The sequence below is a fragment of the Scophthalmus maximus genome, chromosome 1 (assembly GCF_022379125.1).
Source record: "Scophthalmus maximus strain ysfricsl-2021 chromosome 1, ASM2237912v1, whole genome shotgun sequence".
In the NCBI taxonomy this organism is placed as follows: domain Eukaryota; kingdom Metazoa; phylum Chordata; class Actinopteri; order Pleuronectiformes; family Scophthalmidae; genus Scophthalmus; species Scophthalmus maximus.
This window is the reverse complement of record NC_061515.1, coordinates 3,810,316-3,836,669: the sequence shown is the minus strand read 5'-3', so window position 1 is coordinate 3,836,669 and position 26,354 is coordinate 3,810,316. Positions and strand designations below refer to the sequence as shown.

Genomic DNA, 26,354 nt, shown 5'->3' with positions numbered 1-26,354 from the left:
AGCAGAGGGAAATGAACACGACAGGGACATTTTTCAGCTCAAAGCATTTTTTTTTAATTGACCGGAAGTAAATAAATGTGTTATCTTTTTAAAATTTCAATCCTCCAGTTTAAATAGAAATAGTCCAGAAATGTGCACTCGTGCTTTCAGGTATCAAACAGATGAATTAATCTGTCATTATTGAGAAGCATTTAGAAATGAACTTGTATGTATTTTAGAATTTAGAGTCCAAACATTTAATGAGTGTTTTGTGGAGACAGATTTTTAGAGAACTTGACAGGAAACACTAATGTTTCTGGAGAGCTTGTATATTTTCGTATGATTTTCCTATTATGGGATAAGGTGGAGAGAACAGCACCATCTTGTGGCCAACTGGTGTTTGTAAAACACATCCCAATAAAGACAAATTACTGCTCAAGAAGCAGTTAACAGTTCTTTCATCATAAGAGAGGAACTTACACATGTTAGATACAGCCAGATAATATATGTGGTACTCTGAATTATGATGTGACTTGAGTTTTTATTTTCTCATTTTAGTTTTCCTTTGCAGAATGAGGAAGAAGGATTTTTTCTGTCATCACTTACAATGAATTAACTTCAGGAACATATATATAAGGCCTCTGTGGACAATTACAACAAACACAAACCATTTCAATGTTGACACGCGCTTATTTAATGCCAAATGAGTTCAACTGGGTGTTAGTGTCTCTGCTTCAGTGTCAGTTTCACAGTTAAAATACCTACATGAGACATCAGCAGATTAAGGAATGTCTCAGAAAAGGGGGGGGGGGGGGGTGCTAAAAATTGTGGACATGTTTGAACCAAAAAATTATCCAATATATGTTAGTTCCATGAAAAAAGTTTTTTTTCTCACCTGCAGCTCCATTTGTAAGATAATTTTGTAAAAACTTGAGTTAAATAAAATTAATAAATCAGACATTAGATTGTTAGATTTTATAATTTCACCTGGTGAAGCTCCCCTCTGGCAGATTTTGATAACGGTTGGAGGCTCACATGTCTGTCTACGACGTGCAGTAACAGAACAGCAGTGGAGGATAAAGGATAAAAGTATTCCTGGCAGTCGTAGAAGAGTCCAGGTTTGTCTCTCCTTTTATTAACATCTATAATCTGCAAAAACGTTTGCTCCTTCAAGTACTTGACAGAGCAGATCATTTGTCATTATACTTCCCTCGGTGGTAAAGAAGGGTTCTTTGGTCTTTGTTGACCAATCAAATTGCAGTGCTGTCCCAATGGCTGCAACAAATGTCTATACTAAACTATTGACTAAAATCCCAAACACACTTGGTTGTGATTTGCTACCATGAAAAAAATAATAATCAAAACAGACAACAAAGGGGGTCAAAGGCTGTGCTTTCTGGCAAGTATGAATTTGATTTGCTGACCTCCTTTTTTGCTGAATTTAGACTTTTAAGGACAGGGTCATTTCATTTCAAGAGCTTCTATCTGTTCAGTCTAAACAAGACATTTTGGATTGCAACTTGGTGGAAATTAAGTATCACCCATGAATGCAGGTTTTAGGATTAATTTATCATCCATCTTTACCAGACATGTGCATGTGGCCCAGACATGCAGACCTATCAAGTGTGTCAGGGCCGTTTTATATAACAGGCTATTGTCAGGACTCGACAGCTGTTCACTCGGTCACTTTGCTACTTGTCTGAGCGGCTTTGTTAAGAAGAGTTGAGTCAAATGTACAGAAGATACATTCGGAAACAAAGAGTCACGACACTGGACCTGTTGCTGTGATTCAACTGAAATTGACCTCTCACGTAAGCGCGCACACATTTTTTATATACAAGCACGAACCATGAATATCAAAAACCTCTGTCACGCGCACCGCCCTCTCTTTTGGCCAATCACAAGCCTTCATCTGCTCGCGGAGGCTGGGATTGGAAAGAAGACATAAAGAAGTCTCACTCCGCCACGAATCCCGGGTACCACTAGGAGCCTCGCTGCCACCAATGACTGTTTAAATACATTAAATACAGTTTTTAATATTTAAAAAAATATATATTATTCTAAAGCTCATGGAATATTACTATAATACGAATACATGTTTTATCTTGACCAGCTAACATACAAGTGAGGAGTTCTGGCTTTCGGTTTAATACCGGATTTTTTTCCCCCCGCCGAGTGATACCCTTGTTTTTCTAGACGATCGTCACAGTTTAATTCATATGCCCTTCCTGTTTCAGTCACAACAACAGCGATGGCGGCCGCGGCACGGTTCTTCACCCGGGGCGCACACTCGAAACTGTCCCTCGTCGCTGTCGGCGGCGGCGGCGGGGCCCACTGCTCCTTCGGGGCCGCTCTGCTGAACGCGTCGCCGACCTGCAACTCGCGCACGAAGACGCAGCGGAGACACGCGGCGCACTTTACCTTCCAGCCTGACCCCGTCCCGACACAGTACGGTGAGTGGTTGGGCTAGCTAGCCAGCTAGCCGGCTAACGTTAGCTGCTAAGTTTTCGGTAGTTTAACTTTTACAGAGACACGTGACTCGCCGGCATATGGACGCACCGTGGTGACGTCATATTTGAAGAGTTGTGTTTACTCTGTCTGTTTAGTTTCAAACCTATGATAAAGCCAGGCACCATGTTGTGGACAAAACTGGTTTATTCGGTCAAGTGGCAACAAATTAGCTACTAGCTAACTCTGCTGTGTGTTTCCTACTAAACTGTGCGCTGTCCCTGTGAAGACAAACAGTACAAACATGTGATATCTTCTTGTTATAGCATGACAATACTTTAAGAGTTTGTCCACATCCATTTAATATTTCCTTGTGCAAGAACTGGCAATTCTATATATGAACAGTATGTTAGCTCTCAAATTTGCCAACTGGATCCAGACAGACAACCCAGTTCAGAGACACTTCCGGTATCATTTGCTTAAAGGAGCAAATGATACCGGAAGTAACAACGACGTGTTTGACCCTATGATTGAAGTCAGTGCTTCACCGCCAAGATTATGGAATGTGGTCTCTTCCCTGCAATTATTGATATGATCAACAAATTATTATCAACAAATGCAGTCCTTTAAAATGTTTATTCCCTTTTTTTTTTTACCTTTTAGGTCCAACACAGAAGATGAACTTGTTCCAGTCAATTACAAGTGCCTTGGACAACACCCTCGCCGCCGATCCCACAGCAGGTAGGATCCTCAAACGAGAAATTCTAGCTGTTATTCGATGAAAACCTGTGAAATGTCTGCCGTGTGGTGGTTGTTGTTTCACTAACAGTCACTGTTTGGAAGTAGGCATTGGCCCACAGTTAAGTTGTGTCCTCCTCATGTAAGTCAAGTTGGTCATTTTGTCTGTAAAATATCCCAATGTCCTTTACATTTGCCTCACACATCATAGGTGACGTCATCAGATGTCCTGGTTTGTCTGATTAGAAGCAGCAAATCATTATATTGTACAAACTGGAACCAAACTAATTTCACTTTTGCTTGAAAATGGACTGAAATGGTTCTTTGGTTGTGAAAGAATTGCAGTTAATTTCGACTAACTAAACTCTCCCAGTTAAATAATCAGTGTAAAAGATGAACAACTGCAATAGAAAGTGTCTAGAACTTTGTTTAACGGGTGAAGTACAGGCCTGTTTTATAAAACCTTAGGGGATAGGACACGTGCTGCTATCTGTGGCTGACAGAAGATAAAATGACAGACAGAACATAAATGATCTGAAACAAACGTGAAATCATTAGAGCTGGTGGTCATAATCAGGGGTGCACTTTTTTGGGGTCTAGTTTTCAACGGATCACCTGGAGACGTTGATTCCTCCAAGCTGCTGTCATCGATACCCTCCTGACTGCTTCTCCACATTATCTAACTCTTTTTTCAAACACCTCACCTAGAAACAGGTGAGGTGTTTTTCAAACAGGTAGATAAGGATTTAGGCCTACTGCTTTCTCCCTGGTTGAGACTGTAAGCAGCTGTTTGTATCCATAAATCCACAGCTGACTTTGGGTCAGAAGTCTGTCGTCAGAGGCGACAGTCTTTCCTTTTTATTATTACCTGGCTCTCTCACTCTGCTGACTGGCATTTTAGTGTGAAAATCCTCTGCTCAAGGGCAGTGTCACTTGGATTTTCTTAATGTTGCATTGGCCATCTGAATTGCTCATTTTCACTATGCTTACCAGGTCTTACACAAACGTGGCCGCCAAATGTCTTAGTGATTTAAATACATTCCTTCTCTTACAGTAGAATCCAGTGTCAGTAGACAACCTGGCGTCCTATTTCTGAAGAATGTTACTCAGCTTTACGTTGCCAAAAACATAAGCAAACTATTTGCTAGTAGCTAAAGGTTTAATCCATAGACTCACTGTATATAAAAATAGACGTGGTCACCTTGTCCGGAAAGTGAAGCCAATGCAGAAGTGCTTGAAGCCGGTATTCTCTGCATCAACCAGTAGAGGGCGACGCCACTGGTTGATCGAAGAAGGCTGTTTCTATGGAAGTCTATGAGAAAATGACTCTACTTCTCACTTGATTTATAAAGTCAGTAAACAGTTATCTACAATAAACATAATCTGGAGAGTCCTGTGTTTCTAAATTCAGTAAATGTGAGTAAAAAAAACATTCATGGAAATAAAGAACAGTATTGTTTAACAAGCTTTTGTTATTTATGCTTTTCTGGTCTTGTGTGTTGAGGACACTGTGTTTTGTGTTTATCCACAGTCATCTTTGGGGAAGATGTTGCCTTCGGTGGAGTATTCAGATGCACAGTGGGGCTGAGAGACAAATATGGTAAGATATTTATTTCACTTTAATCCCCTGCACCACCTCCCAAATCATATGCCGCGTCTGTCTGCTGAAACTGTCGGCAACCTGTTCTGCGGCCTGCTTTACATGATTTATTCCACTAGATGGCAGCATAGGACCGTGAACAGTCTCACCACCTCGTCTCTCACAAGGACATTTTACTGTACATTGTTCACCTGGAGGACCAGAAGGATCTGCTCGATTTAATATATATATATATATATTTTCAAATATTGCTTAAAAGTTAAATTTTAAATTCAAAATCTCACAGATTGATCATCTTTCAAAGAGATTGACCCATAATTATTGGTAATATCAGTTAGTTCTGAGGTCAGAACAGTATTTCAGGGCCAGTTATTGGTTGTGCATTGTATTGTAGTCAGCTCTTTTGAATATTTTAGTAAATCCCATTTTTTCACAGACATTTAACTTGTCACTGGAGGAAAAGCTCAGACGTTGCCAATAAAAGGCAGAATGGCTTTGGTTTATGGTTTTAAGTGTCCCAGAGAGCCATCACAGTGAGGCAGCAAGCACCAAACCAGGACTAAAGTCTTTTCTCACAGAGAAATGTCAAAGTGTCAGATGTCATTCATGTAAATAAGCTTATTGGGATGTAGCCTCCACTGCAGCTTGAACCCATTAACAGCAATACACCTGCAGTTTACTCAACTATTAATTTATGCATTTGCCCCATATTATTCAGTGACAACTTAACCTTTGAAAGAGGCTGGCAGCTGCAGCTTGGTTCCACAGATGATAATCATAGAAAATAAATCTCTTTTTTCTACATAATCTAGGCTTTGAGCATGTCAGAGACTGGTGCTCAGTACAGGAACAGTCAGTGGTTATTACTAATTACTCCTGGATGTATAAATATACACAACCTTTTGATCAAATGTCATTTATCAGTAAATCTGGGAACAAGCAAACTGCAAGTACCACTGTTTATTCAGATGACCCCAAAACAGGTTGACACAGAAACCATGCAGTGACGCCGCTGGATTGATTTCTTGGTTGTGATGGTTTAGAATGTAGTATAAACCAACTGAATATCAATAGATTGTCCTATTTCAGGGTAATGAGGCATCTCGTATCTGTCCTACAGTAGCTGGCTCGCCTTTTGTTTTCATTGACGTCAGAAGTGTTGACCTTTTGCAGAGGGATCATTATTTTCCATCTCATCCTCGCGTACAGTGACGGATGCAAAGCTGTTTTTTATTCCCCCCCCTCTATTGAAAGGGGCCGTTACACACCTTTGCAACCCACAGCCGTTATACAGAGCAGAGGCTAATGCGGGTTGGACACTACAGTGTGTGGCTTTTTAAAAAGTATTTATATAAGGCGGATACATTCACCTCGGCAATCCAGCTCTGCTGCCACTGGTTACTGGCATCTTCTGAGTGTTGCTCCCCCATCGGCTTTGTGATGTGACCGACTCTCCCTCTCTCACTAATGCGTTAAGCCTTTTTTCACTGAAAGCAGTGTTGGTGTCAGACGGCACCAAACTATAAAAGTCACCCAAACATGCTGTCTATTTTAAATCACAGCTCAGGCTCATTTTTAACAACACGAGTTGCACAAACATCAGCCCAACAGTGAATTCTATAGTGTGACACACAGGAATCAGAAAACAACTGTTACATGTAACATCCATTTTGCTTGTATTATTTTTCATAAGTCGACCTCCCACTCATTTCTTTGATGATACACACTCACACACACCGTCACTTTCACGTGAAGCTGCGTGTTTTTAGGCCGGTTCAGTCTGAGCGGCGAGGCACTTAAATTTTGATCACTTAATTGTTCAGTGCTCCGAGGGTTTGCGGTGCTGCTGCGGTTCCTGATTGAACTCTGTGAGCACAAGAGCAGGGCGCACAAGTGCATAGTCTCCCTGTTGAGAAAGCAGCAAAAACAAAATAGCAAAACAGAAAAGACCGGATTAGCAAATACACAAAGATGAAAGCAAAAAATAACACACTCCGGTCCAAATTTAGGCACCCTGTCTTGTGGCCCTTTGCTGTATTATAGGGTGGAGAATGGAAAATTGTTGTGTGTGTGTGTTTTTGCAGTCTCATCACTTCAGTGTGACACACGGATGTTGCTGTGTTATCCAGAAAAAGAAAAAAAAATCCGTTAGACTCCCTCTACGATGTGTGGTCACTCCCAAATAAATATTGAGATTCAGTGGGCAACACCTTAAAACTACAGTCTGTAATTTTTTAAGAGGAACTTATTCACATAAATTTAATATATTGTTCATAACTGTGTTCATATATGTATAATCACAATGTTTTTTCGTCAAATTTGAATGAGTTAAATATAGTTACATGAGGTGGACCCGACCTCCGTGTGAATCTCCATGTTTGCTACGTCGTGTTGAATATGGTTGTTGCACAAAACGGTCCAGAATACTGCGTAATCAATTGTGTGCCATCATAAAGTGTCCCCTGTCGGTTGCTCAGTAGGTTGCGGTTTGTGACTTTACCACCATATGCCGCCAGAAAATTACAAAAATAACACGATGGGGTATTAAACTTTGTGTGAACTTTTCTGTCTGTGGATGTCAATATTTCTCTCATCTTTTTTTTTTTCTTCCTCTGCTGTCTCCCCAGGCAAGGACCGAGTCTTTAACACTCCCCTCTGTGAGCAGGGGATTGTGGGATTTGGTATCGGTGCAGCTGTTGCTGGTGCCACAGCCATCGCTGAGATCCAGTTTGCTGACTACATCTATCCTGCGTTCGACCAGGTAAGGCACGCTCCCCTGCTCAGTAGACCCTCTTTTCACACATCAGACGTCTCGGCTTGTCGTAGCAGGAGAAGTACAGGTGCAATCGATTAAAAACTAGTTCATTCCTTCTAGGTGAGGTTTTTTTGTTACTCGTCAATTTAATTTGTTTAATATGTGTCAAAATGTCTGAAGAGGCTCATGACGCATCTCCGACCACTGCAGCGTCAGGACAAGACCAGAACTGTTTGTGTTTTAAGATTTGTTTTAATATTGACGGGCTCCAGGTGAAGCCTCTCTCTAAGCGATGGATGACATTCACTTCTACTTTCTAGGTATTTGTTCAAAAGGGATGGGAGTTCGGGAAACACACTCCTCCTCCTCAGTGTTGTGTCTCAGAAATAACGAGGATGCACAGACCAGCACAGGCATTGCAAGAACAGGGTTTCTCCAGGTCTTTAAAAAACAAATATAAAATCCAATAATCTAGATTCTGGAATTCTTAATTTGCGTCACCAGCGTGTTCCGCCCCTTACCACTAAGGGCAGTTTCCCACGGTATAAGAATGTTCCTCATCAGCGCACGATGAATCCTAGGATAGGTTGGACTGAGAAGGATACACCCATCGGATCCTTTGTCGCTTGCGAATGTAAGGACGCATATGTTGGCCGTGTTTGAAGGAGCAATCAGCGGACTAGCCTAGTTGCTCTTCTGTGACACAATCGGTCTTCAAATGTAGTGAAGGAGATGGCCCCTAAATCTAGAGACATCTACTTTGTGTGGGGGGTAATGGGTCATCTCCTTTCATCCCCCCAGAAAATGGCTGCTTGTAGAAGTAAAAAAAATCTTGTTTTTGTTAAAGTTACTTTCATTTAATGGCCACCATAAAAAGACAGACACAGTATTCTTGTGCACACACAGTTCTATGCAGTCATGTTAAATAAAATGTTCATATTGTACGTGAACAAATCCTGAATTTACATTGGAAGTAATTGTTGGACTTCATACCCTTCGTACGTTTTTACCTATATGGATGTCAAATGTGTCTTAAGCTGCATTAATAATGGCCACATTACATTTCCCAGTGACATCTGTTTTTCTGTTCTCTCTGCTAACTCAAAGAAGAAATGCTGTTTAAACGGAGCACCTGATAACACCGCATCACGCCTCTCAATCATCAACATTTTTTCACAGAAAAGGCTCAAACGAAGTCCCCGACTGACTCCATGACAACGTGCTGCGTCCTCTTTGCATCACTCGGAGCATGAGGAGAATTGTATAGACAAACAGCTAAATGGTGGAAGGACAGGGAGAACAAACAAGCGTGGAAAAAAACATCCATGTTTTTCATGTCAGAACCGAGACAAATGTTATCCCATCGACATGGATTGTGACCTAACTGTTCTAAAAATAGTGTACGCAGGCAGCTAAAGGCAAAAAACAGCCTTTTATAACGTATCAAAATAAAACTGCTGATTAAAATTAAATGCCGTGGCAGATCATTCTAATCCGTTGTTATTACGTATTAACTGAACAAATACAGTCTGAAACCATAATGCTGCACCCTGATACTAAATTGATATGCCTTGCACCAATGCAGAGCATGGAGATTATACCTGTCAAACTCACCTGGTGGACAAACACACACACACTCTTCCACAGCTACAGGGCTCTTGACTGTATCCAGCCACTGTCGTACACACTGTGTGCGCGCGTGTGTGCGTGTGCACAATCACTGAACCTGAACATAGTCATAATCCAAGTTGGAAAGAAAGACAAATCGGTACCGTCAGTCAGGGATTTGATTCTGTAATATATCTCTTCATCCATGTGATTGTTCCAGTATACATATAGTAATACCCGCTGTTTTATTTGTGTGGAAGTGATGAGGCCCCGCAGTCTGAGCAAAAGATTCAAAATTCAGAAACTTCACAACCACCTAATGAGGAGGAAATAATGGGGGGGGGGGGGGGGACTATCAGACATTTGCCAGCCTGGCAGCCACTAATGTAAATGATTTCACAGTGTTTTTCTGACTTTATTGTCTAGCACATTTCTTGTAGGATACAGAAAAACCCTTTTCCATACCTTCCTGTTTTGAATACTTCCAGAGGAAGATTAACGTGGCATTAGCAGGTCGAGCAGGACGGCAGGCAGCTCTTGCTATTTCACCGTGCATACTTGTTTACATTAGAGTCATTCTGTGCATTCTCGCCCACCGCAAGATGAATGTGAGCCCCCACCGTGTCAAGGTAACATAAAACAGAATGTGTGATAAATGCAGCTGGTGTCTAACGGGCTCCGGCTGCGATGCGCTGGATACAGTAGATTTAGATTTTGGTGTTGGGCCTTGAGTGCGCAAACCCCCCCCCCGCTCTGCTTCTGAGAGCTCGCTTAAAGCGACGCCGTCCAAACTGACCTTAGAGAGACATAAAAGCCGAATTAACATCCCACCTGTGTTTCGTGGAGGAAAGTCTAGTATAAGAAACTGTAGAAGTGAGTAAAAGAAACCAGACGCTTGAGGTGATTTAGCTCGTTAAAAAGAAAGTCCGGTTTTAAAGCTTTAAGGGGAATAGCAGAGGGACCCGCCCCGCACATGGAGCCTGAGTCCTGTGTCCACTGGTGTGGTCTTTTTCATGAAAACAGAGAGTATCCTCTTTTTGTTCTAGTGTGTTTTTGCAAAAATAATTCCATGTGACAACAATATCCCCTCATAAAACCTCCTTGTGTGATGTGAGAATGTTTTGTCTTGCTGTTTTTGTTCTCTGTTTTCCCCACAAGGTTCAATGGAATTTTATCTTTATCTTCTCACAACTTTCTGTGGCTGCGTTAACCTTAATCATTTTGGTGTTTTTTTCCAGATAGTCAACGAAGCTGCCAAGTACCGCTACCGTTCTGGCAACCTGTTCGACTGCGGCAACCTCACCATCCGGGCCCCGTGGGGCTGCGTCGGCCACGGGTCACTTTACCACTCTCAAAGCCCCGAGGCCTTCTTCGCCCACTGCCCGGGCATCAAGGTCGGCCTTGCAACTCATTCCAGATTCTCGATTTGTATTTTTCTCCAACGCATATTCAAAAAGTCTTCATGACAAATTGACAGTCATTTGTTATGTTCAAGCTATGGCAACCTCAATACTGAAAGTAAAAAGAACAGAATGTGAGGAAGGAATGACGCATACAAAAAAGATTTTTGGGATCAGTGTTGTAACAACTAGAAACACGCTAAGAATATCTGCAAACTGATACAAAAAAACAAAACAATTTCTGTATTATATATGATATTGTCTGCACACAATGACTAAAGTTGGTTAGCAGTCCTGAACAATTAGCAAAATGGCTTATGAATTATAATGGCACTATTATCAGTATTGGTCACAGCCGAAGCTTTCCCCTTTAACTTTGCATTGTATTTGTTACAAGGCCCCATGGTGTATCGCATCTATTTTTATTCCCCTGCAACATTATCCATAAAACAATAAAGGTTAAAAGAAGAACTTACCTTGATCAACAACTGTAAATCCACAGGCGTCATCTGAGATAAAACATCATACAGGGGAATTCCATAGTTTTGGAAAATGTAAACCTCAGTGGTCAGCAGCACTGGTGGTGGTGGAGGTTGGTTAAACGAAAACCAATGATTAAACTGCTTTCTCATCCTAAACGTGTAAAATGATTCCAAATATACTATTTCCTCCACCACGTCTTTCAGTTTTGGGCTGGCAGTAACTCTCCCCCACCCCAGAAGTTGGACAGAAAGCCTGATGGGCATGTGATTACTTTATGATTGCAATGCCGTGTGACAAAATCAACATTAATCCAGGTTAATGACCCAAAAGCTGGTCGGTGTCATCATCGACTGTTTCAACATTTGAAACGAGTGACAGGGTTTTCCACAAGGATGTGGAGCTGCATCCAGCTGAACCTCAGCGAGTAGTCGACTCTTTGGCAGGCGGCCGTGCCTATAGGAAAAGCTCTGCAGTGATCACAGAGAAAGTTAGTGTCACATTAGGCCTGTTAAATTGGCTGGCTAACAGCCCTATCTTTGCTAGTAATTATGCCAACTGTGGTGAAGAACCTAAAATATTTTGGCTAACTGTTTCCTAGAGGCTTCAGAACGGCGATTGGCTGATAAGCATGACTTTGCTTGCTGCTGCATCACAGACCAATTTCAAACATGTCAGTTTGACACTTTATAAAACTTCTCCTGTGGTCACTCACTTTAAAGGCCAGTATAACTAGTTGTTTGGATGTAGTTTCAACACAGGCCATTTTTGTTTGGATTCCCGCGGGAAGTGGATGCACAGCTGTTATCTGCTCCCACCGCAACAGCAAGTGAAATGGGAGAAAGTGGGAGAAACACCCGTTGTGGTGGTCAACGATTTTGCATTTTTAAAAGGGCTGCTCACAGGATGTGAACAAGAAAACGATGTTTAAAAACACACAAACGTCTATGTGGTTTACAGCCACAGTTGATCCACCGTGAGTAACCGCAGCTGAGAGCAATAAACATGTTGTCTCTCCGCAAAGGTCAGCCTGATAAATGTTAATCTCGATGCATAAATCATCTTTCACATTTGCAATTTTCAAGGGAGAGAAGAGATGGGACATATTTTGGCAGTTAATTTAAGAAGTTGAAGAGTTCTTACTCACTCTTGTGCCTTCAAATGTCTCAAATATGAGATACCGTCTGTTTATTATTAATAATAAACATTCATAATGGACATGTTAACCAAATGAAATGTTTCTTGTGTTCCTCAGGTTGTAATACCTCGTAGTCCAGTCCAGGCCAAGGGGCTGCTCCTCTCTTGCATCGCTGACCAGAATCCATGCATCTTCTTTGAGCCCAAGATCCTGTACAGAGCAGCAGGTGAGATGGATCATCGGTTTACATTTAACTGGAGCCCTGTTAGCTTTGATCCTGTGTTCCCTACTTGGGCTCCACGATATGTCCAATATCTCATATCCCGATCTTTTGTTTCATTTTATTTCAAGACTAAGCTCCCCGTGTTTGTCTCGTCTCATCTTGAGTCCTTCTCCTGTTTGGAATTACCCTGTTCTGTGTTACGTTCACTCGCCTTCAATTAGTTTGCCTTCATGCAGATTTTGGGCGCTTTCATTCGTGATGTGTGGAAGAATGCAAATCCTCATCCAAATGACAAAAATGAGTGTGGTAAAGAGTTCCATTTAGATGGAGCATGATATTAAACAATAGACATTTTTCTACGGTCGCATGACATAGATTGTAATACACCCCCCCCAAACAATGTGAGCGACACCGGCAGGATCACAAGTGTGAAGCAGACCATCTAAATGGGCTGTGAAGTGTTGACAGTGCTGAGCTGAATCCTCTCCAGCCCGCCTCACCGCCAGTGTTCAGTAGGCTTTGGACCAGGCGAAAAAAGGCCTCCAACATACCTCGATTTAAGATGACGTTAAAGGCTTGAAGTTGATGCTTGAGCTCTTTGTATTAATGAAAGACAGAACCGGAGGAGATTGGCACGACAAGCCTCCCACCAAAGCTTCTGATTTTCCCAAGGATTGTTGATTTCCCCTGTTGATAAGAGCCAGATGAGATTGTGAAACACAGCAGTTGACTGATGAGATCGTTTCAATTATGGAAAAGAGGTTATCGATTGCTGTCCAAATTTTTTTTCCAAATTTACAGAGCAGGCTGATATTCAAACCACACATCAACCTCATGGGGAACGCAAACCTTTTTCACCACCTTCACGGAGCCATCATGGCCTGGTTGAACAAATCTCCCACATTGTTTCTTGACTAGCAAAATTCCTTCTCATCATCTTGAGATATTTGATACAGAATCTTGATGAATACTTGCAAAAGTAATCCTCAAGCTTCATAGAGTAGCCCTAATCTCTACGCTAGCAAGCTGGGACATGTCAGGAAATGCTAGCATTATCTCACAATTAGAGCCCGACCGATATGGATTTTTCGGGGACGATATCAAGATATATATTATTATTTATTATTATTTCATTTTTTAATTTTTTTTGTTAATCTGTCAATGATTACTAAGATGTCATTACCAAACCTTCACGACAAAGAAAAGTAAGTGATGCTTGATATTTTAGTTTAACCATGTACTTTATCATAAATAACTATAAATTGAAAATACAAATACAACTAAATACATAGAACTTATAACAAATATTTATTTCACATAAAATGTAAAACATAAATGCACATTTAAAGGCTCAAATCAGTTGGCCAATTATTTTGTTCGGACTTTTAAATATCACTGGCCAACTGATATATAGGTCGGGCTCTATTCACAATAGCTTCTCAGACTTCTGTCTATTGTCCGATCACAAGAGGGCAGTTCAGACCCGGCATCAGGCTGCATCTCCACATGCGCCTTTGTGACCACCTGTTTCCTCACTATTAGTGTAATTCAATGAATAAACGAATATAGGCTAGAAAAATGGGACCCAAGCTTCATCCCACAGTTTACTTAGACGTCATTGCAACTTTATATTTCATGTTTATATTCCTCAAATCCCTCAAATGAAGGGAGCGCATAATTATGCCCCAAATAGAAAGAAGGGAGACAAAGAACAGTAATTGTGGGTTTTGGTGGGCAAAGTCAATTTTTGTCTGAGAGCTGTGCCCACAGTAATTTGTAAGTTCTGTTTTCACATGAAACATTTCAATGTGGACGTCGAATATATAACGGAACATAAAGGCAGATGCCTGATACAAGTTTACTTGTACTCTTTTATTGATGTTCTTTAATACCTCACATCTGGGGTCTAAGAATCTGTCAAAACTATTTTGGCGTCAAATTAATTTACATTACATCGGTCCCATTGTGATCATGTGGGGTTGAATATGTACAGCACTGTCAGAGAAAATCAATATGAATATAATAATTTAGAGAGATGATGTCGAAGTTCTTTGCAGTGTTTTTGATTGTAACTTAGTTGTGATTTTTATTTGATTATTAGGCCTTTGGGTGAGCAATGAGATTGTACAGTACATCGGTAATATGCTTTATGTAAGAGAAGAGTCACTATTATTTCCTGCAGGATTTCCAGTTGGAATAACTAAGAATATATTGGATACATTTTTAAGAGTCTGTGACAAGATATGAGGCAGTCAATCAGATCCAGGTCCTGTTTTGTGTTTTTTTCCACTTTAAAATGGACGCTTTACTTTATGGCTCCACTCTCACTAACTCAAAGTGTCTGTTTTTTGTTTCTGGTTATCTCGTTTTTTTTAATGCTGTATGTTTTGACAGATGTATGAAAAGCCGCTCATCCGTGTTTACTCACGGTCGTGTTTCAGGACTTATTTTGATTTCCTGACGGCGCAGAGCGAGCGAGCGAGTCGCCTCTTGTGCCAGGTCCGCATGCCTCTAATGATCTCCGCCTGGATCATGAAGTCATGTTTTTAATTGTAGCATGCCTCTCGTTTCTTGTGCAGAGGAGGATAAAAGCCACTCGTTTTTTTTGTCTCATCGAGGTCATACGGTTTTTGAAGGGGGACCGAGATTCCACTTGTTGAACCGTAACCTAGTTTTCATAATTTGATTTTGACATTGAACAAAATGCTATAATTCCACTCATATGGCCTGTTTCTGTCTCGCCTGGAAGCCTAAAGCAGGAGTCGCATATGATTCACCCCAACCCCTTTTCTCCCGTTTTTACATAACAAATCATTGAGACATGGTGGCAGTTTTATTTTCCTCTACCGCCTCTCGAAGGTTTGAAAGGATCATGGAAGTCGAGGTTTCCAGAAAGGTCTCCACATCTCTGCGGAGTGTAATTACTCTGCCTAATTGTGATTTGGACTCTTGTTCAATTCACCTCAAATCCTCTCACACTCAAAGATCCTGTGCAGCCATAGACAGGATGGCGAATGCTATTCAGAGACGGTTAAAAAGCTCTTTTTAGTGTCTATACATTGTGCGTCTGTGCAACATAAACACTGCTAATAAACTACTTGTTTTACAGTGATGGCAGTTTGAGTTTATGAGGCTTTTTTATTTTATTTTTTCATTGTAATGATTTCCATGACTGTGCTTCAGTTTTCCAAGATGTTATTAACTATTATTCAAACCACGTATTTTCATGCTCTTTGTCTTGGACTGCAAAGAGTTCAAAGAGAGGTTTGGACTCATCATGTCTTGCTTATGTGGCCCTCTTTTTTATGAGCGACATCCCATCCCACCAATATTCTGTTGTCAAGATTATTCTGGGTTTACGAGCTTGTAACTGGCAGAATTTAATCATTAGGTCATACGCTGGATTGTGCTGATGAAAGGGCACTCGGCCTCCGGTGAGGGATGAGGTTCTGGAAAAAAGCGCAAAGAAGCAAATGAGCCAGGGAAAATGCTCTAGAGTCGGACTTTGTGTTCCTTGAATGTCTGTCATTTCACCACTTTGTCATCCAGTCTAATATAAAGTGATGCGTGCTCAGTTTGGAGTATTTTACATGAAAACCACAGGGTACATACTCAACTGATGATTGAATGGGTTCAGAATCGACCCTGGAGGATTTTGCATGTGCAAAATGAGCGCTGATATTAATATTGATGAATTTTTATTTTTTTAAATGTGTGTGTGTGTTTTTGTGATCCCTCAGTGGAGCAAGTTCCCATGGAGTCCTACACCATACCACTGTCGCAGGCCGAGGTCCTTGAGGAAGGGAGTGATGTCACTCTGGTTGCCTGGGGGACACAGGTAAGTGATCCCATGCATCGTTGACAAAGTCTCAGTAGGTGATCTGAGCAATTCTAAGTTGTCGTCTACCTCTGGATCATTTTCCATAGTCACAGAAAAAGCCCACTCATCTCCAGGAAAAGGCTTTTTAAAGCCACAGGGGCAAGCAGTGATTAACTTTAAGCCTATCACAAGCCCCCCTCTGTAGCAGCAGGGTCCCTCAGCCGGCAGTCTGCGGCTGAATCAGCCCCGACATCGCCACAACATCAAGGCTCTCCACATGTTAACACTACATTTCTGCTGCACACGTTCCAATAACGCCGTTCTTTTCATCCTAAGAGATTTTGTTTCCCTGCACCTTCACATGAAGGTTCCTGTAACTCACTGGGAGTCATCCCCAACTTCGATTGTGTCCAGACACTTTAACAGGCTTATCCGGGCTGTAATGTACTTGTTTCATGGGAGGGATGTGGGAGGGCGTCAAAGGGGAAAACATCTTCATCAAAGCAGGTATTATTGTTGAAAGGCAGACGGAGAAGAAAGAGAATCCCAGTAAAGTAGTGGAAAGCATGGCTCCCCCTTTTTTGAAGTGCCACTCTTCTTTCCCACGTCATTACTCCCCTTGTGTGTCAGGCCTGTGCAGACGAGAGGAAAGAAAACAACTTGCGTGGAGTGAAAGGAGCCAAGCCAAGCCCTCACGGTGAAAAATTCTGATCACTCAAACAGAGGAAGTTTTTTTTTCTTCTCTCTCTCCTCCTCCACTGATGTTTTCTTCTTCAGAAAGGCCCACTGTATCTGCAGATAATAATGTAATGGCAGCATTATTCCAAAATAAATCTTCTGAGTTATTGAACTTATTTGTTAGGTTGAGGCCAGGGACTGTATCTTTGAAAACTGGCTCAACTTCTGTCAACTCTCTCTTCTAATTGTTGATTCAGATTTATCACTGCAGTTTCTTATTGAAAACAGCCCGTAAACATGGATTCAGTAAACCTGTGTACTTTATCATAGTGCAATCTTTCTAGAATGTAAACACAAATGAAGCACAACATTTGAAAGGCATTTTTCCTTTTTCTTTTCCCCATTTTAGATCCATGTGCTGAGGGAAGTGGCAAACATGGCCCAAGAGAAACTGGGGGTGTCATGCGAGGTCATCGATCTACAGACCATCCTGCCCTGGGATGTGGATACCGTTTGCAAGGTAACACGGTCACTTATCAACAGGGTCTCATTCTCTGCTGAGAAATGGATTCTATTTTTTTTTCTTGTGGCACGTCTTGGTATCTGTTAAAGGTTCAGTGAGTAAGGTTTAGTGTCACCCAACTACCCCTCGCCTCACCCTTCACTTCCAAGCGTGTAGGAGGATCTACAGCCCTCTCTAGAGCCAGTGTTTGTTTTTTCCATTGTGGGCTACTGTAGAAACACGGTGGACTCTGGCATTATACACTAATAAAAAGATAAGTATGAACATCACATGGTACTCCATCTTATATTCTACAATTCTTTAAAAAGAAAACATCAAATATTGTTTGCATACCAGGCTGAATCTTTGGGGAAAGGCAGAATCTCTGCATCCTGAATTAATTTGGCATAAATGTCGTTGCCATTGAAGAGCTGTTGTTCAATGGAGTCCTCTTGCTGCTGTTGATGTGTGTGGTGCAATATTTCTCTGGCCAGTGTGGTTCTCTTTGGTGCCTGATAAACAGGATTCCTTCCACAGCTAGTAATACTCGAGTTACTAGTGTTCGTTGCGTAAGCCTCACCAAAAGAAAAACATTTATTTTGGTAAGGGATGTGAGAAGGGAGTTGCTTTCAGTTGGTGTCCCATCTTAATTTATTTTGAAATGGTGGAAGGAGCGAGTTGTAAGAGAGTTTGGGGAGTAGTGACAGCGAACGATTCTTCCCTGCTAGCCAAATGCGTGTGTCAGTAGACTAGACCAGCAGGAGAGAGTCTGAGAGATTTGAAAAGCTCTTTGGAAATGAAAACCAAAAGACCTCAAGGAGCTTCACAGCAGGAGATGAACCACACGTGTGTGTGTGTGTGTGTGTGTGTGTGTGTGTGTGTGTGTGTGTGTATCCGTTCTCCTCATGGAACACTGCTTTTTAAATGGCCCTTGACTATGTCACATGCTGGTTTTTCACCAGATAAAATTGTATTTTTGCACATTTATTTTCCAATTTTCATGCTCCTCCGGTTAACATGCGACCATGTCAGTGAACACCGCACTGCGCCGGCTGCCAAGCAAATTTTTATAACCGACATTTAGAGCACAGGATGAAATTGCGGTATGAGGGTAGTCATTTAAGAGGGAGTCTTTTGGAACTGATGGCAGAGACTGTAGTATTGTTCTGGCACTGGACACTCGCGAATTGAAAGTGAGCAGTTGTCAGTTACAGATTGTTCAATGTGGGGACTTCTGACGTGAAAGTCTGTTTTTTTTTTTTGTTTTTTTACAAGAAGTGCTCCATTAAAATAACTGCCATGAAATTGAATAGTGTGTTTATGTGCTGTGCTTAGTGCGTGTAATGCCAGGCCTGCCACCTCTAGCTTGTCAACAACATCTCTCCTTGTCATTTCCTACAACCAGATGCCCCCTTTAAATGTCTGTGAAACCCATAAACCAATTTCCCCACACACACACACACACACACACACACACACACACACACACACACACACACACACACACACACACACACACACACACACACACACACACACACACACACACACACACACACACACACACACACACACACACACACACACACACACTCTCTCTCTGTTGCATTACATCGATACACAGGTTTTTCCTTTCTGTTATTTTCTGGTGTGTTCTGCTGGCTGAGCACAAGAAGAGCCTTTTAATAAAGCTATTATCATCAAATCTCACTGAAGACACAGAATTAATTCCAAGCTAAATCAAGATCATTATGACCCAGACTAATGCATGCATATATTACATAGTATTATTATTTTAATCTTTTAATTAATCTGAACCACAATTAATTATATCCAGATGTATTAGTCTGAATGAAAACAAATAGAGTGCTATGGTACGTTTATAGACTCGACGAAGAAAGCATCAGTCCAATATCTTGTCCTGTTCCTTTAATGCATAAAAGGTGCTGAAGAATCACAATACACTGAGGTAACCTTTGGTGTCCAAAAGTAGACATGTCTGCAACACTAAGCCTGATCGTTGCCTCGTGTCGCGGCCATGTCTTGAGAATTAATCTGCATATGTTACACATGTATTTTTCCTTGTGGGCGGTGGGTTTGTGCGCCCCGGTTTTATTTAGCCTTTTTACTGTGTGATGGAAGCTGAAACAATCAGCTGATCAACGGATACACAATCAAAATAAACAATTCAATCAGTGTAAGTTAAATTCCTTTAATTTTGTACTGTCTGTTGGACAAAACAGGGAAATTGTGATGAAATATTAGGGGGAAAAATTTGACAAACTAACAATAATATTTCATTGATAACAAATAAAGAAATTACATAAAATCATTGTTATCGTATCGCTGCTCATCTCAAGGAGAGGTTCTGTTTGTAACTTGTAATTCAATAGTTAGTTAATTCTAGATTATTTATGAAATACAGTTAGATTTTTCCATAATAAAACCGATTTTAAAATCATTGACATCAACCGTGTTCCTGACATCAGACTAAATTAGGAATTGTAAGAGCAGATGAAGTAAACATTAAGCTACCTGATTATTATTGTAAATTAAACAACACAATATATCGATTTCATTCAAACGTACAGAACTCCCACCTCTGTCTGTCACCATTCAACAATTGGCCAAATATGGATGGCAAATATCCATGGTTAAAAGTGTTGGACAGATTTCCCGCATGCACATATACTGTTGTGCCAACTTTACACCACAACTACTATGCTTGTTTGAATCTCTTAGAAATTTCTTTTAAAAAACCCCTGATAAAATCAATATGACAACAAAGAAAGCACCAGGAAGTTTGAATACAGAATTTTCTACAACAATGTAGAGAACGGACTTAGAATGAGAAACCCTGCCCGCGGTGGCCTCAATGACCCTGCACAGCGGTGGCCTAACTACTGGGTGCTGCTCCGGGCTGGCCTGACTTCTGGATGGTTCTGTGGCTGCAGCTCTGCTGGTGCTCAGACATTTTCATCACGCTGAAACCCACCCAGGCAGAAGTTGTCGTTTAAATTATACACGGCCTACCATTTCAGGGCTGCAATTAGACATTATTTTTGTTACTGATTAATCTATAATTTATTTATTCTTTTGGAATTGACTAAATGTTTTAACAGACTTGTCTGAAGATTGTTGACAGGTCACTTCATGAGTTAATGAAGCCAAAGTTCATAACTCTGACTTAGACAGTGATATAAAACAGAAAAGCTGCAAATCCTTACAGAGGCAGCAAAAAGCAACAGTTACAAATGTAGGGATATTTGATTTTTCATGCAATATATTTGATTCGAAATCAAGTAATGGCACAGAGAAGAAATCACTTTATTTGTGTATTGTGTCAGTCACAGGCTACATCCACACTAAAGCTATTGTTTTAAAAATGTATCACCTCTCCTGTATGTACAGCTGTTGTCCACATAGTGTTCCAGAGTCATCAAGAGAAAAAAAGATGGTGTGTAGACATTCGCTTCCTGACTCAAATTGTGCTAACACTTAGTTCCAGTAACAGTATACACCACCTCGTTGTCGGTCCAATAAAAAGAATCCCCGGTCTTACTTTTTTTATTATTGCTGTTTCTCATTCCTAGTGTTTTCTGGAACTAATCAACCAACTGCAGAGTAAATGATCTGCTTGGTGTTTACGCAGCACAAGCATACTCTGTGCATGTGAACAGTCATACGATTTGCTATTTCAAAAAGATTATCCAATATTGTGAAAAATATGTAACTATATTGTCCTGTAAATATATTACAGCCACTTCCAGAAAAAAAATCAACTGGTATTTGGGCAAATACTGGTGTGCCATCTTTGCCTAGCAGCAACACGTTTCTCCTTACATTACACAGGGGAACATTTACGTTCTTGGATGTAATAAGACCAACAGGGGCAATTGCTTTGAAGAAAAATAAAGTTGATGGAGCCTTTTTGTAGAGGGCGTCATCCTCTGATGAATCAATAGTTTGGTCCAGTGCTAATATTATCATTCGAGAGGAAGTTGCCAAAGACATTGTGTCAACTTCTTTATTCAAAAGATTTATCCACCTGGTGTCTAGCTTTTCCGGCTCATGCTCAAATGCCTCGAAAACCTTTTGTAGAGCTTATTAACTGTCCGTCAAGATACGGCGAGTGTGCTGAAGGGGAGCTTGGCTGCAGACACACACGCATCCGGCTGTTGGCAGCCAATTAAAATATTTCATGTCCCACGAGTCACATTTACCTTGAGTATTTTTCTGTCAAGGATGTGTGTAGGATGCGTGTGTTATGTGGTGAGCTAATTTATATGTAGCCTGCGTGTTGTTTTTCAGGGTAGATGTATAAAATAGATGAATAATGAAGTGTCTTTCATCATGGGATCATTAAGGCATTGCTCTGATGGACCATGCCATCTTTCTGTTTCCTGAGGGATCCGTTTGGCAGCCTGCAGCGATACTTGGATCTAAACCCTCTTGTTGAAAAAAGGGGTCATGGGTTGAAAATGTCTTCAGAAGTATTTTATTCTGTGTCTCACCGTGTGGAGGGTTGCAGTAAATGTAACAGTCGTTCTTTAAGGGATAAATAAAATGGCTGTCCTGTGGGAAGGGTCCCTTTAGTGTTTGGTCAGAGTATGTGGAGATGCAGTTATGTGAAGAGGTTCTCAATTCTGAAGTAAATCTGTTTGATGAGTGAGTGAGTGAGCTGCTGCACTCGCCCATTGTTTAATGGCTTTTTGTTGTGTCTCAGATGGCAGTTAAGCCAACATTTGAATTAGTTCTTGCATGCATCAACATTTGTTTGTCTTGGCTTTGAGATGGCCAGTCAGCAGTATGAAAAAAAACAAGAAAAACTCTGCTACCATTATTTTATTATGTCCATCGCTGGTGATTCAGCCTCATTCTCAGGTTTTCCAGACTTAGGAGGAATTGGAGTAGTTTTGCCAGCGCCGGGTTCGTAGTCACTGGTTCTTTAACCGTGATTGGAGACGGCACTTCCCACGGTGCCACACACAGGTTGGGAAGGAGCATGTGTACCCGGGATTCCTCACGACCATCTGTTTTTCCTCTTGTCCTCCTTAACCGAGCTTCTGCTTCATCCGCCGTCATGCTGAACTGCCTTTCCATGCAGGCCTGTCCAGTGCAGCCCTGCTGGCATCAATCGGCCGATGTGGCCAAACTGTACTTAACATCTGTCTAACTAATGAAAAGCTTCAAGAAAAAGTCATGTAAAATTACACATTTCTATTTTGCCATAGGAACGTGGGCAAATTTTCCCCCCCCCTGATTAATGTTTTGCATCACTCAGAGAGCAATAAACCGAGCTTTTTGGTATTATTATACACCAACCTTAAATCGCTGAAAGTATGCTTTTAATCCTCCTTTTTCTAATCGATGTCTTGATAAACTTATTTTACTAAAAAGTAATTTGACATGATGCAGTGAGCGAAGGGGCTGGCACTGAACGCAGTACTAATATCTTCTGAGCGTCTGTTGTGTTGGGATCTCCTCGATACTCGCAGAGCACAAAGTTTGTTCTGTCTATTTCCTTTGATTTTCTCACACTGTTATTGGAGTTATTCCACAGATTTCTTTTTTTAAATTTAATTTTCAACCTCAGGGAGTAGGTTAGTCAGGGCACGTCCTCCTAGCAAGTCTGCGCGAGCTCAGGAGCTTGCGAGTCCCCTAGGCTCGTATAAAAGTCTTAAAGTGATGCTACATCCAAATTCAGTCTTTTGGGTATCAAACAATTTTTCTTAGAGCGGAGAAAAATATCCATAAATAAGCCCATAAAAACTTCTCAAATCCTTCCTTCGGCATAATTCACCTCTCTGCTGATGACCACCTGTACGCTTGGTGTGTGGCCTTGTTTACCCAGCATGCCTCCTTTTTTTGGCATCATGGGTTTAAAAAAATTTAAATCTTTAAACCAACTTTTTCATACAGAGATGGTTTAAAGTACCAATTCAGTCTTTAAAATAGCGGCACAGCTGAATCTGTTTTTCAAATGCATATTTATGGTGACAATAGCAGAGAGCAGGGTGAAAGGGCAATGAACGTGGTCTGCAAAAATTAGAACATTTAAATTTTGTAGACACACAGTTCAGATTTGCTACTTCAGATACAGAAGAATCATATTGTTCACACACTGTATTTACAATAGATGTAAAGCCTCAGTCCTTCTGACCCGAATTGGAATTAATTAATTGCCACCAGCCTCTGTAGATGCGAGTTGTGCTATTGTTCAAACACGTCAGGATTCTGACATGTCAAAGCAGTTTCAATCTCACCGGACAAGTTGTGCAAAATCATGCCAAAGTGCTTGTCATTACAATTGTTTTTCATAGGACATCTTGATCTGCTTAACCAGCTTCAGTGTACTTAGGTTTGGGAGCGGTGCCGATTATGATGCTTTGAGATGTCGTGTAGGTCCCTGGTGTGCCTGGTAACTGTTTTCCCCCAGTTCATTGTCTTCACTTGAAGACAATGAAGTGTGTGTGTGTGTGTGTGTGTGTGTGTGTGTGTGTGTGTGTGTGTGTGTGTGTGTGTGTGTGTGTGTGTGTGTGTGTGTGTGTGTGTGTGTGTGTGTGTGTGTGTGTGTGTGTGTGTGTGTGTGTGTGTGTGTGTGTGTGTGTGTGTGTGTGTGTGTGTGTGTGTGTGTGTGTGTGTGTGTGTGTGTGTGTGTGAGAGAACTTTCTCCCTCAATAGATGTGTCTGTTGGCCTGTGTTCCAGCTGAAGTCTGTGTGACTGCAGCGCTGCCTGGATCTCAGTCCCAGTAGTGATGCAACCTATTTGGCCGAACCTGTTCAACTCTCAAAAACACATGCGGGGTCACTTGAGGATGTTGTGCGCATGGAGTGCACGGATATGATATCTCAAGTGTTATGGCGTATACATAAAACGTGTAAGTCAAACAACTAAGACAGGATCCAATGGATGGTTGGTGGTGCGCGCATGTAAGGGCAGTGGGGGTGCTGAAGGAGGTATGTGCAGCAGCATCTGTTCGGATTCTTGGAAGTGATGCAGGTTGCAGCGACTGCGTGTGCTGAGTGCCCTGGAGTCTGTTGACTCACTGTACAGATAAGACCTCCTTATCAAGGCGCCGCTCTCTCTTAATGGTTTCAAGCTGTAATGTGCATGTAATGTGTGTCCTGAGTCAAAGACGGCAGGTAAACATGCTGCAGTCAGACAGGACACAGACGGATATGTTTTGGTTTTCATTTCCCCGAGGTGGAAAAGAACATGAAAGGAAATGGTCTCAAGGAGCCACCGGTGTTTTCTGCACACTGTCAGGTTGAACAAGTGCTTCTCATGTTGACGTTTGCGATTATTGTTTTTCATAACACCTGCCATAATTATAAGGGGTTAATAATCTGTCTTTTGACGTTGGCATTAGGACACTTGAGCAGAGTAGAGCACCATGGACTAATGGAAAATACTGAAAAATATTCACCACACAATAATATGGAACATTATCATTAAAGAGATGATACTAAGCAAAATGTTTGATTGTCTCATGTTTATATAAAAGTGATCCTGGCTTCCTTGTATGGAAACGGGTCTTTTGATAATGAATAAAAAGAGGCTCTTTAATCTGTAACTTTAATATTTATGTCTTCCAATGGAATTTGGCTTTCAGTAGAACAACCAAACAAGTCACATTGGCGCTCTGATTTTCACCCCCCAACCCCACTCTCTTCAGCCTGCTCTGAACATGTTTTGGAAATTTTGATAAAATATCGAAAATGTCTCAGCATTAGATTTATTGTGAGTTCTTAGTTTGGTGATCAATTTTCCTTATGGCAAGCATTTGCCAGGGGATTTTCCCTTTTCCCCAGCTTTGATTGTTCTGCCACATCTGGCAGCAGCACTTTTAATTTTAACTCCCATAATAAACATTTTCAGTCTGTTCACAAGAGAACCCAGAGCCCATTTTCAGAGTTGATGATGATGAGGACGATGATGATTTCAACCAATCCACGACTTGAATAATTTTCTGTCAGGTTTTTTTTAATATAATTGCTAAGAAGCCAGAGAAAAGTGACAAAATTCATACTTGACAATTACTGGACACGTTCCCCATCCCACCACTTAAGAAGTCTGCTGCCTCATTATCCTCGTGCTTTGGCCGTAATCATGTCGAGCTATGAAAATACGTGGAGTGCGTCCAACAGAGCCTGAGCGGCCCCATTGGAAATTTGTCGGAGCAAGTCTGCTGGAAGACGCTGGTCCGGAGCACGCTTGCTTGAACCTTATTTGTCTGTTGCTTGTCAACAAAGCACAGCATTTTTTTTATTTAGTCTGTCCATAACACTGGTGACGCTCGAACCCACCCTTGAAACATAGTTCACCGTGTCTTGTTCGTTGCAACGTGCCACCACCAGATACGCCGCTGCTCCTCAGTGGAGATATGGTAACACCTCACGCTTTAATCTGAACCAGGCGACATGACTTTTCATTTACAGTATATTCCCCCGGCCTCATCTCGGCAGCCCGTACGTGTGTTGTGTTTCCATCGGAGCTAACTGCAGAACTTAATGCACAAACGCTGGCCCGCCCTTGTAGTTGCATCATTTCCCAGTTAAAAGTGGAGCCTTGAGCTTGTCATTATGAGGATGTACAGCAGATTATGGCGACCAACAGGTTGGCTCCAGATGATGGGCCTTTTTTTTTTATCAACGTGGGGCTTGGGTCCACTGTATTTTAGATTATTCTAGATTATTATTAGTGGTATTCAAATCAGAGCAAGGCGTCAGGCAGGATGGGTGAGTAAGCAGGCTACACATGTTTTCACATTACCTACCAAGAACAATAAACATATAGTATGAAATCAATTCAAATATACTAAAACATAAACAAAAACAACATTTTTTCAACATGAATTTATCAAAAAGTTTTTGAGCATTTTTAAGCTTTTTAATGTGTGCTACTTTTGTTAGATAAGGTTTTTGTGACTAAAGTAGTTAAAAGGCTAAAAACATCATTCATAATTTAGTATTTTCTCTTTA

General features: G+C 41.2%; 1 protein-coding gene across 3 annotated transcripts in view; it reads left to right on the top strand.

Annotated features, from left to right (window-relative positions):
* The first annotated feature begins 2,216 nt into the window (after window positions 1-2,216).
* bckdhb (branched chain keto acid dehydrogenase E1 subunit beta) overlaps window positions 2,217-26,354 on the top strand; it is a 50,013-nt gene continuing 25,875 nt past the window's right edge. For 2 of the 3 annotated variants that reach the window (XM_035622988.1, XM_035622979.1), the window contains exons 1-8: window positions 2,217-2,432; window positions 3,091-3,168; window positions 4,697-4,765; window positions 7,393-7,526; window positions 10,367-10,522; window positions 12,264-12,372; window positions 16,110-16,207; window positions 17,277-17,387. In XM_035622988.1, coding sequence (XP_035478881.1) covers window positions 2,231-2,432; window positions 3,091-3,168; window positions 4,697-4,765; window positions 7,393-7,526; window positions 10,367-10,522; window positions 12,264-12,372; window positions 16,110-16,207; window positions 17,277-17,387 — 957 coding nt within the window. In that variant the 5' untranslated portion in view covers window positions 2,217-2,230. Of the gene's footprint in view, window positions 2,433-3,090; window positions 3,169-4,696; window positions 4,766-7,392; window positions 7,527-10,366; window positions 10,523-12,263; window positions 12,373-16,109; window positions 16,208-16,819; window positions 16,887-17,276; window positions 17,388-26,354 lie in introns of all 3 variants that reach the window. The other variant, XM_035622995.1, reaches the window with a different exon arrangement.